This window comes from Lagenorhynchus albirostris, chromosome 2 (genome assembly GCF_949774975.1).
Source record: "Lagenorhynchus albirostris chromosome 2, mLagAlb1.1, whole genome shotgun sequence".
In the NCBI taxonomy this organism is placed as follows: domain Eukaryota; kingdom Metazoa; phylum Chordata; class Mammalia; order Artiodactyla; family Delphinidae; genus Lagenorhynchus; species Lagenorhynchus albirostris.
The window spans coordinates 128,630,015-128,642,729 of NC_083096.1; the positions used below are offsets into that span (position 1 = coordinate 128,630,015).

General features: G+C 36.3%; 1 protein-coding gene across 1 annotated transcript in view; it reads left to right on the forward strand.

The window, feature by feature from the left end:
- Positions 1-12,715, forward strand: part of SLC35D1 (solute carrier family 35 member D1) — a 54,500-nt gene that overhangs the window by 1,514 nt on the left and 40,271 nt on the right. The window contains exons 4-8 of the mRNA XM_060139801.1: positions 570-637; positions 2,153-2,224; positions 2,803-2,871; positions 4,983-5,085; positions 9,702-9,794. Coding sequence (XP_059995784.1) covers positions 570-637; positions 2,153-2,224; positions 2,803-2,871; positions 4,983-5,085; positions 9,702-9,794 — 405 coding nt within the window. The remainder of the gene's footprint in view (positions 1-569; positions 638-2,152; positions 2,225-2,802; positions 2,872-4,982; positions 5,086-9,701; positions 9,795-12,715) is intronic.

Sequence of the window (12,715 nt, forward strand, 5' to 3'; positions counted from 1 at the left end):
GTAGGTATAATGCAGGCAAAGAATAAATATAGTAATATGTGTTTTTAAAAAGTCCCACAGTCTCTTTAAAGTTAAGAAAAAATGCCCCTAGATCTTGTGTTCTGTTTTAATTATTGAACACTTGCTGGGATTACAGTCATTTTGCATTTTCTACGTCCGTCTAATCTGTGTATCCTGCATTCATTATTCTTTGGGTTTATTTTCTTATTCTTCGACCTGCCTCTGCTTGACTCCACCTGAGGATGAAATTCCTTTCCTTTTTCTGCTGACATCAGAACAATGGGCTCTACATTATCATATTGTAAAGAAAGATGTTGTTGTCCCATGTGCTTTGATCATATTCATATTTGTGTTTCTTTTTTCCCCTCCATTCTTTCTGCAGAGAGCTATTTATCCAGGAGTAATGTTGTTTGGGTGCTTCATGGGGGCCAAAATTGTGTGTGAGAACTAATCTTGTGTTTTAAGTAGAAAGAATTTGATCATATAAACAAAACTGTTTCTGTTTGAAAAGGACCTTGTTTTAGCTGCCTTTATTATTGAGTTTTGTTATCCCTTTTTAAATTTTCTAGACGTTTCCACTACCTCTACTATATTTTGGGAACCAAATCACGGGACTGTTCAGCACAAAGAAACTGAAGTATGGATAACTTTATTTTACTAGTGAGGTTAATATAATGTGTTCTTAAAATTGTACTTGAAAATGTCAAATGTTTAACACATTGTTACTGATCCTGGAAAAATGAAAGGACCAGAAACTTAATCTCTTAAGTTTGAAGAGAAAGAAGTTTTTTGTTTGTTTGGGGTTTTTTTTCCCCTTCACTTTGATGATAGAAGTCTTAAAATGTTATAAAATACTGTGATGGGAGATTTTCATTATTTTTACAGACCTGTAATAGTGAAGGATATATGTTAGGCTTCTGAGATTTCAATTCATTAGTACAATTCATAAATAGTATATTTTAGGCAAATTCCACAAGTAAAATTAGATTGTGGATATGAGAACTTTTGTAGTTTTTCTTTTAACATGGGGTAGTTAAAATAGCATCAGATGGAACCCTGATACAAATATGATTAACATTTTACACATGGCCATATGATTTTAGAGGCAGCATTTTCACTTTTAGAAAGAAGCAGTAGCTCTCTACTCCATGACAACACTTATTATTCTCTAACTTCCCAATTCTTGGCTTTTCCACTTAAAGAGTGTATGTATCAGGTATATGTGATGTTAAAAGTATACACATAGGGAAACCATTTAACAGAAACCCATGGCTTCACCACTGTCACGTGAGCTAAACCTCTGGCTTAATGGGTGATTGTAAAACAGAATGGAGAGATCTCTGAGGGTAGAGACCAAGCTTTTTTCATTTCCTCAGACCCAAGAAACTTGACAGAATGACCACGATGGTATTTCTGGTTAAGGTTCCATGGAAGTCAGATTTATCATGGGTGGGGCATCCTTTTACATCTCATTACCCACTTGGAAAGAAATGCAGACCTGCTGCAAAGTGCTGCTTGTATATAGAGTTTGCTCTTTTTCATCCTTTGTCATCTATCCATCCATCCATCTTTTCACACCCTATCTTTGATTGCCAGTTAAGTATAAGGCACTTTGGGGTGAGATGAGATAGATTCAGAAATAATTATGTTGCAAGAGGCTGTATGTTTGATTAGTGCAGGCACAATCCTCTAGGAATTTAGAGGAAGACAGGACTACTTCCACAAAAGGACAATCAAGGAATGTTTTATGGGGTAAGATTATCACCGATGTTATTTGAAAGTTAGGGGTAGGAAGGGAGGTCAGTCTAGAAAAGAAAGACGAGGTCTTAAAGACTAACATGATTACTGTTCAGGGTGTTTAACATAATACGCAGGGTAAAATTAAAAGTGTCTGTTATCAGTCTTTGTTAATAGATGTATGTTTTCTACCATTTTATAATTAGTTTGGTGTTTTTCACTTCTGGTAGTTTTATAAAAGCAACCCTTTCAGGCTTTCAAATACTTTCTAGAGAGAAATAAGGATTTAATTTAGTCACAGATTAATCAGCATGGAATTTCCATAATGGAAGGAAGAGATTAGCAGTATTTTAAAATACTAATTTTGGAGAATCAAATTTTATTTTACCTAAATATCTTTGTTTTTTTCCTGCAGCTTGCCAATGTTTACAGTTCTGAGAAGGTTCTCCATCCTGTTTACAATGTTTGCTGAAGGACTTTTACTCAAGTGAGTTAAATTTCTAATATATCTAGTCTTTAACCAACTTTAATCACCCTGAAAAGGTGCCCAGCATATGTAAGATATTACAATTATTTGTGTTGTTTCTACTTTATCTTTTGAGAAGTTTAAGCAACTTTCTCCCTTTGCTGTAGGAGTTGATAGTTTATGGCTTCCTTATGGAAGCCTGTCTGAACATGAGGTATACTTTCAAGAATTCCTATACCTACTGATGCCACTGGGTGAAGCTGGGTCAGAAGATCAGTATAGGCTTTAAATAGTGTTCATGTCTTGACTACTTTTACTACAAATGTGTGTGACCATTTTCAACTTAAAGAAATCTGATTAGCAAAAATTCAAGCTCAATAATAACAAATGGTAAAAATAAGAAAAAATAAGTATACTTACTTATATAAGAAAGTAAGCTTTTGCTTCATCAGAGGGATTCTTATAATATCCAGTTCCTTGGAATCATTTGTTTACAACTTTTTTAAAGAAAACATATATTTTTTGCCTATGTTGCAGAACGAGTCTTTGTAAATAACTAAAGCCACATGTATGTATTTTTTAATTATTTTATTTTGTAGGAAGACTTTTTCTTGGGGTATTAAGATGACTGTATTTGCAATGATTATTGGAGCCTTTGTAGCTGCCAGGTAAGATGGGGGCCTATATAAAACCTATGAGAGTACTTTAGAATTTGTCAATAATTATTGATAATAAATGATCAATTACCAATAAAGAGAATTTTTTTATAGGCTAAATAAGAATCATGTTTTTGAAAAGTAAAAGACTTTTAAAAGTTAAATCTTTTTGGCTGTATGAAGATTAAGGCTAGCAAAATCAGATTCTTGGGATTCTTAAAAGTTAAATTCATTCTAAAAGTTCATTCATTCATTCAGAAGGTTAAATTAGAGTTTATTATGCTATCTTCTATTTATTGAGCATATACCTTGTGCCATACAGTATGTTTGGTATTTTTACACATATTATTTATGTATTTTTCACAACCACTCTGAAAGGTATGGGTATAATTTTCCTATTTATGTTGAGAAAACTAAAATCTAGGTTCAGTAGCTTGCTCAAGGTCACACAGCTAGTAAATGGCAGAGCTGGAATTTGAATCTGTGCCTGACTCCAGAGCCTGTGTGCTTTTATAAACCATGTGACGTTCTTTTCCTTTGCATGCTGCTAAAGAAAACAGTGTCTCAGAGAAGGCAAATGATAATAAATTATTTGCCTTATGGGAAATAAATAATAGAATTGCTTTATTGGGTTTCACATAAGGTATCACAAATGCCGTAACTTAGATATTCTGTTAAAGCTTTTTTCCATTGTTCTTAAGTTTAAAGTGAATGGGGAAAATGTATACCCAAAGACTCAGAAAATTGAAATGATGAGTGGAAGCCTTCTACAACATTTTACTCTGCATGTGTGGGTTTGCTAATGCCGCAAATTCTGCCTGACATTGTATTTTCCATCTGGGAGTTCCAGTGTGCTTCTTGAATTGGCTCATTTACCTTCATCATATCCCTGTAGTATAGGTGGGGGAAAAGTACTATAAGTCAGTTCTACTCCACCCTAACTCTCGAAGTGAAATTTCATTCAAAAAAAAAAAATAGAGTAGTTAGTTACTAGAATTTCGTTATATAGCTGACTGCTTTTCCCTCTACGTAACCTTCCTCCTTGGAGAAAAATTCTATACGAGCCTCCTACCTTTCTTTTTAAAGATGCCCTACTAATCTTTGAAGCATTTCATTGAAGCTGGTGCTATCTAAAACAGAGCAAAACAACAGGAGTTTCTCAGGGCTAACTCTGGCCTGCAAAAAGTTTCTGAGGCAGATTGCTATCTGGTAGAACCTTTTACTTGGGAAAAAAATTTGGAGGAAGAGAGTCTGGAGTTAGAGGGTTGTCAGGCTCCTTGGAAGAGGGGTGGGTCATTAGGTAGTTCTGCCCGAAACTGCAGTGGCATAGAGCTCCTCAGAAGTCTGTCCCATGTAGTAGTTTAGCTACAAACAGATAACACCTTTGCAGAATCACAAAATGCAGGGCCCCTGTTTTAGCTAGGGTGCTAAAGTATGCTGAAGGCGTACTTAGATTTTCATTTATTCTGTTCAGTTTACTAAGGTCTTGTGCCTGGTGCTCTGCTAAATATCAGGAAACTTCAGTTTCCCTAATCCCACTAGTTACACCTAGTAGGCTCATTAGGCAATTATTTTAAGTATTTGAGTTCCCACTATGTGCTTAGACACTGATGTAGCCTGATCTCAGAACTAACCACCATCCACACTTCAGAAATTCCACCCAGTGGCCCAACCACCTGTGCAATACAGCCCTACCTTTTGTGTGAACCTTTGAAAAATGACTGTTAACAACTTCATTCTCCTTTTGTTTTCCTTATCTGTGAAATTGACCTCTGATGCCTTCTGCTTGCTTCAGATACATTGTAATGGTGAATTTGGTTGGTTCTTTCTTGTTGTCTGACTTTGAATTCGAAGCAGTGTGCTATTAACTGACGTGGTTGATTATTGCTAATGATTTTGTGTTTAAGTGTTAGTGCTTCTCATTTCTGAAGACCCCCTTACTGATTATGAAATTGCAAACTCTAACCAGGAACCAAGAAATACTAGTAGCTGATAAAATGCCTAATATTCACTTACCTAGATAAGCGTATGTTCTTAGAAGTATTGTAGTTCAGACCTATTTAACATATAATGCATGTTCTTTAAATGTTAGTTGTTATTAAAGTGTTACTTATGTTTTGCAGCTCTGACTTGGCATTCGATCTGGAAGGATATGTTTTTATTCTGATAAATGATGTCCTGACAGCAGCAAATGGTGCCTACGTAAAACAAAAATTAGATTCAAAAGTAGGTAGCAGTCTCACGCTTCTTTAAGAGATGTTTACTGTTGTTGGGAATGGTCATGTCAATTCATCAGGGGATAAAGTGGGGAATAAGGAAAAATACTTACGAAGGATGCGAAGTGCCTGTACCTTGGTGCTCACGTAAGAAACTTTATTTTCTAATTAGCAGTTAGATTTTACTGTTGGCTTTTCTGGAAGGGACTGGGTGAATATTGACTTTGAGAGGGATACTGATGTAAGTAAGGAGTGTTCATTAGAGAAAAGTGTCATAAACGTTCATGGCTGTGTTCTAGAGGACTTGGTGAGGGACCTGGACAAGAAAGAAGTATCTGGAAGCTCTCGAGCAGATTTCAGAAGTGAGTTGGAACAAGAACAAGAATGGACTTTGCATATTTGTCCTACAAATATATAGTAGTCCCTCAGTATCCGTGGGGGATTGGTTCTAGGAACCCCCAAGGTTAACAACATCCTCGGATGCTCAAGTCCCTTATATAAATGGAGCAGTATTTACATGTAACCTATGCACATCCTCCCATATACTTTAAGTCACTTCTAGATTACTTATAATACCTAATACAATATAAATGCTATGTAAATAGTTGTAAATACAATGTAAATGCTGTGTAAACAGTTGCTTGCGTGGCAAATTCAAGATTTGCTTTTTGGAACTTTCTGGAATTTTTACTTTTTTTTCCGAATATTTTCCATCCACTGTTGGTTGAATCCTCAGATGCAGATATGGATATGGAGGGCTAACTGTAATGGGAAACTTAGGCAGTATTAGAATCTCTCTCTTTCAGGGGCAGCACCGAATTTCCTGGCCTAGATCTCGTACACATGAACTTCTTATACCCCGCTCTTTTCCTTCAACTGCAGCATGCACATGAAGGCTTTAAAGATATTTTTATTTGTCTAATGTATATGTTGAATATAAACACACCAAATTTTATTTTGAGATCAAGCCAGACCATCAGGAAGCTGAGCATTCAAGCCATATTTTACTACATTATGGTATAAGATTGCATTATTGTAAGGAGAAGCTACATGGAACTCAGCTTTATGTATCCTAGGGTTATTGAAGGAGTTGTCCTTTCTATCATAATGGATCCTATATGAAGACCCACATGAGATCGTTATCATAGATACCGTCATAGTTTTTCCTAAGCAGCTGGTGTATTTTTATCTAGTACTTAAGTCTTATAACTTGACCATAGCTTTATCTTATTTTCCTACCCCTGTGTTCTCATCAGTCAGATGACCATATCCGCTTAGTTTTTAGTTGGCTCTATTATATGTACAGTATTTCTGAAACTACTTCAGGTCCTTTTTTGGGGTTCAGATCATAAATACAAATGCCCTACCTGCTTGATAGTAGTATTAGTATAGAGTTTGTATCATCTTGGCTGGTGGCTTTGTCTTCTTCAGAAAGGACTGTAGAATATATGGCCATCCCAGTAGTTTTCATTATTTTGAATAAACTAGAATGTTTATTTTGAATAACCTGGAAGAACTAGGGGCAGTATAGATCTAGTTTCAGCAAATTTTCTTTGAATATACCCTTTATGTCTTGTTCTCCGTTTATTTGCCTTGAAGACTGTATGATGATTGCATTTTAATGGAAGCTACTATTAAAAAATTTAATCTTTGTGCAATAGCTAGAGAAAAGGGAACAGTTAGAGATTTAGTTTTACTCTCGTTTTTTGCTGCTTTGGAAATATGTAGTAATAATAACATTTCATTTCTCCAGTAGCCTCAGCTGTCTAAAACAGTACTGTCGAGTACAGTTCTATGATGATGGAAATCTGTTATCTCTGCGGACCATTAATGGTAGCCACTAGCCACACGTAGCTGTTGAACACTTGATAAGTGACGGCACAACTGAGGAACTGAACTGGTAGTTTAATGTAATTATAATTCAATTGAAATAGCTGTGTTTGGCCAGTGGTTACTATATTGTATAGCACAATCTAGAGTACCTCCTAGAACCTAGGAAAAATAGCAAAGAGGGTTTCTGAGAATTTTATTCCCAGGGGAGCCTTTTAGTTCCTCACTCAGAAATGACTTATGGCTTACTTGTATTAGAACTTTTAAGCATATTGATCTGCTTTTCACAGTTCATGGATTAGGAGCAACAATCCTATCTGGAGGCAGAGGCTTATCAGCAATATAAAAGCTCAGCTAATAACAAGAGAAACAGGAAAACTATGAAAGTCAGATGGAACTACTCAAAGATGGACAACACCATATAAAAACACAATACAGTAATGCATGTTAATGATGATGCCCTAAATTAAATTGTAGTCAACGTACTCTGTTTAAGAACAGGGGGAAAGATATTTAAAACAGTTAACAAGTGAAAAGAAAAACAACAGTTTGGCATTTATCAGCTGTCTGGATGGTGTATGTGTGTGTGTGTGTAGGCATCCTCTACTTCCTGGATAAGACTCATGTCTCTTGCTGTTGGGGCACCTGATGTTAAAGGTTGTTTTGTCCTACTGTGGCTTTTTTCTTGCTGCCTTAGAAATCAGGCACACCTTTTCATTGATGCTGTGGTGGCTATAAGCAATCAGTTATTGGTTTATCCAGCAGGCAGTAGGGCCACAATGAGATGCTTTTAATCAGGAGTTTTATTACCTATCATTTCAGAACTGCTTATAATCGTGGTCCTTTGAGCATGAATCACATGACATAAAGACTTAGTGCTGCATTTCAGACCTGAATGCAGCTACTGAATTTAAAACATTTTTAACTCAAAAGAAATCACACAAATAACATGTATTTATAATAGAATTAGTAGAAAACATAGATAAGCAAGAGGAAGAAAATATAAATCTTTCTTAATTCCACCATTGAGTGAGAAGCACTGTTTTGGTAGATACCCTTTTGTAAGAATGTGTGTTTGTGTGTATGTGTGCATGTACACACTTAACTATGAGAAAAACTTAAAAGAGTGATGAAATATAATGTTTTCTAACCTGTATTTTTCATTTAGTACTGTTTCATGAACACTTTCCTCATCAATCAGTATTAAACATTTTTAGTGGCTGCATAATATTTCATTGTATGGTTGTATCATAGTCTAATCAACTAGTTTTCTATTGTTGGGTATTTGTTTCCAGTTTTTCAAAGCTTCTTTTGATATAGCACAGGGAACTCTGCTCAGTATTCTGTAATAACCTAAATAGATACATAACAAAGATTAGATACATGTATATGTATAACTGAATCACTTTGCTGTACACCTGAAACTAACACAACATTGTTAATCAACTCTACTCCAATATAAAATAAAATCAAAAAAAAAATTATCACTGAAAAAAAACCCTGCTTTTGAGAAGGTAGTTTGACTTTTCATATCACTTGGTGATCTTTCAGTCACAGAAGTTAGGCAGATATTATGCCCTTATCCTCACTATTCCTTTACCCCTCCTTTACCCTCCAAACTCAGGCCTACTTTTTTCGGTGACTGCTTCCTGCTGAATGTCCCAGAATTCTGTGCATCAAAGGTGGACCCACAGTTCTCATAGACCCCCTGTGTTTGAAGATGTGTGTGGTCTTCTGTTGCTCCCCAGTAGCTGAGGGCACAACTAGTCATACCATATTTTGGGAATTGTAGGGTAATCTTTTTTTTTTAATGTTTATTTTATTTATTTATTTTTGGCTGTGTCGGGTCTTAGTTGTGGCACGCGGAATCTTTTGTTGTGGTGCTCAGGCTCTTTGTTGCGGTGCGCGGGCTTCTCTCTAGTTGTGGCGTGTGGTCTTCAGAGCGCACAGTCTCAGTAGTCGTGACACATGGGCGCTCTAGTTGTGGTGTGCAGGCTCCAGAGCATGTGGGCTCTGTAGTTGCAGCACGTGAGCTCTCTAGTTGTGGCGCACAGGCTCAGTAGTTGTGGTGTGAGGGCTTAGCTGCCCCACGGCATGTGGGATCCCAGTTCTCCGACCGGGGATCGAACCCACATCCCCTGCATTGGAAGGTGGATTCTTAACCGCTGGACCACCAGGGAAGTCCCTGTAGGGTAATCTTAATCTTCTTTCTTTTTTCTTTTCTTTTCTTTTCTTTTCTTTTCTTTTTTTTCCTTTTTCTTTTCCTTTTTCTTTTCTTTCTTCTTAATCTTCATTGTACTTCCCTTATACATTTTCAGAAATACTTCACTGGGAAGTTATGTCTGTCTGTGTGTTGGTCTAGGTGTGAGTCTTTGTGTCTGTTAAATTGCACTCTGTTATAGTTCTGAAAAGCCCGAGACTAACTTGGTGACTTTTATTCTGTTCTGGAAAGGGAAGGGCTTCAAGGACGTGCTTCTGTAGAGATGTATGTTTGTGTTCAAAATAACTTCTTTTCTCCTTGCTGTTTTGAGGCAGCGAGTTGATGTCATTTTTATTTCTCTGATCTTAAGCACTCAAGGAATTTATTTCAAATAAACTTGAAATCTTGTAAGTTTGCATTTTTTTTTTTTTTGGAAAGCTTAGGTCATTAATGTTTGCAAGACTTCTGACGACTAATTTGCTGTGTATGTTGTGGGGGAGGGGTGCATGTTTGTAATGGGGGGTGGCACTCTGTACAGGGTTGTCTTTCTCTGTCTACCGGAACCAAATGAAACACCTAATTTTTTATTCTCCTAGGAGCTGGGAAAATATGGTCTGCTCTATTACAATGCACTGTTCATGATTCTGCCCACCCTAGCCATTGCATATTTTACGGGAGATGCGCAAAAGGTAGGACTTTCTGATTATGGCTTCATGGTGTATGTTTTTGAATTTTATTTTAATTTGTATTACCAAGAGATAGACAGTTGGGTTGTTAAAAAGTAATGTTCTTAGTAAGTGACCAAAGACTGAGAATTTACCTTTTAGCTTGCTAATGTCATGCTAACCTTTTTGGATAGTACTAAAATAGCTTAAAATAGCTCTGGCTGTCGACATAAAAATAGTGCATGCCAACTAGTGTCCTTCTCTTACGTGCCAGGAGGATAGAGGAAGGGAATTTTTACATTTCTACTAAACTACAAAATAGGAATAGTAGCAAACTATCCTTGAGAAACAAAAAATCCAGAAGTAGTAGAATTCTTCAAACCTAACAAAATGCTTGTTATCTCTAGAAGCTCTCAGTTTTGGTGTACAATTGTCATCCTGGCTTAAATCCCAAGCTGTTTTTTCCCCTCAGGAGATATTTAGCCGTGTGGTGACTTAACCATATAAATAGCAACGAATATAATAGTTTACTCATTTTCTGAAAATGTTTAGCTAAATAAATCCAGAATAAAGTAGCAAACTAAATCCAGACAAGAATTTTTCTCTGAAACACATATTCATAGCATAAAAATTGGTAACATTTTGTTAGAATTCACAGAATTTTGCAAACTTAATGGAAATCTAGAATTCTGCCAAGGATTTCGGTACCAAGATTCCTCCTAATGATTCCCCTGGCTAGTAGTTTCTTCAGAATAAATGTATTGATTGTTTATTATAATGACAACGACAAGTTCCCCAAATCAGTGGGGACCAAAATAAAGAAGAGGTTTTTAGAAGTAGTTAGACTGTTAAAAATTGTTCTTGAATCAGAGGTAGGAGAAGACTGACTGCTTATAAAGCTGTTTTGTTTTTTTCATCAAGAACTCTTTCTTTTAAAACTGGCAAAGAACATATGTAAATGTTTTAATGAACTGTGACCTGGCTATCAGCAGGCCTAGAAATGACTCTAAAGCAGGAAACTACTGTAGAGGTATTGCTCTAAAAATAAAGATGTTGAATGCGTTTTTTGTGGCTATGCAAAAAGTGGGAAGAGAAACTAACATTTATTGAGTCCCTATTATGTGCTAGTCACTTTTTATATACAATGTAATATAGTCCCCATAATAGCTGTAGGAAGTTTGAATTAACCCTATTTTACCAAGGTGGAAATAGAGGTTCAGAGAGACTGAATAACTTGCCCAGCATCAGACTGTCAGCAGGTAGTAGAGTCAGGATTTAAACCCAAGCCTGACTGCAGAGGCCATGGTCTTTTCAGTGTTCTGCCTCCTCTAGCTGACTCTGGCAGAAGCACCCTTCACTCTTTAGTTTGGGGGTAAGAATGTAATGTAAAATAACCAGGTACCCCATGGCAGCACAGATGATTCCAAATCTTGAGGCCAATCTGTACATGAGAAAGTTGGAAGAATTAATGTGATTAGGTATTCTACAGACTCGGCAAAAATGGAATTTTCATTAATTTGAAACTTTGACTAGTAGCTTGTAGCTACTTGAAAACATTGACTGAAGGAGATATTTCTTCATTCCAGAGTGATGATCGTTTAACTAGAAGTTATCTGCCAGGTTGTAACAAAATTCATGTGTATTTTGAAGTTCACTAACACACTTTCAATTTTAAATGCTTCGATATAATTACAGGTGTTTACCCATAGTGGAAAAAATGACTTTGCCACCTATATTGGGATGAGATTTAGATTTTACTCTTTTATTCTTCTTTTCTTCTTTTTTTAAGCAGAGGAGTGGAATTTGAGTAATCTTTTTGTTTCTTCCAATGAAAATGCCAAGCAAAGGTCAAGAAAGGTTTATTTTGAAAGAACAGTGTTTTTTAAGAATGACTGAATTTATCTAAATGCTTTCAAGTTGGGATGATAAACTAATTATGGCGGCTAAACTCATTGCTTTGTGATCAACCCCATCAGTGTTTTGGGTTTTACATAAATGTTTGTTCATCCTTATTCTTATTATTAATTAATATGATTCTTAAAAAATATTTATTGGGGTACAGATGGACCTACTGGCTGGCAGGCTTACAATCTCATGCTCTTTTTCTTAACATTCTCTCCTTGACATACTCTCCCTCTAACATTCTCGAATAGTTATTAAGTGCTATTGTGTGTCTCACAGTGCTAAGCTCAGGTGATAAGAAAGAAGGATGAATTAGGTGGTATTCTTGCCTTTGAGAACCATTTAGTTGTCTTGGGGAGCAGACCTGTCAACATCAGAGTCGTAATTGTTACCGGTTCTGTGGGAAAGATGTTGGGGTCATTGTGGGTTGGAAAATGGAGGTGGGTCAATTCCATCTCCTTATTGGAGAGGGAATGCCTATCTCATGGAACTTTGCCTACAGAATGAAAATACAAATGATATGAATAATCAGTATTGTTTGGTAGGTTATGAATTAAATTTGGAACTTAGGAACTCCAAGAACTCTGAGTTTGATTCTGTTCCTAAATTCCTTTCTTCCTAAATTCCTTGTGTGCTTACTACAATTTTATTTTAAGTTCATTTCAGATTCAGTCAATTCAGTATTACTGAGCATCTTCCTTGTGGTAAGAAAGCCCTGTGCTAAGTTCTTTGGGGAATATATGAGAAATACAACATAGTCCTTGCCACACAAGAAAGACATTTGACATCTACAGAGGTGGTGTAAGATCCAGCACCAAAGTGCATGCCCGTCAGTCAGTCAGTACTATAAGTATTCAGGTTAGGAAGAAACTGGTGTGGGTTAAATATCAAGCTTGGATTTTTAGAGGAGATAGGGCTTGGTTTTCTTACCCACCAACTGCAACAAGTAATGCTAACCTTTTCTGGGGGTTGTTGTTAGAGATATAACTTACAGAAGTGGTTGAATGGTTTGCTTTTATTAATCAGCACAGAAGCAGTGGGTG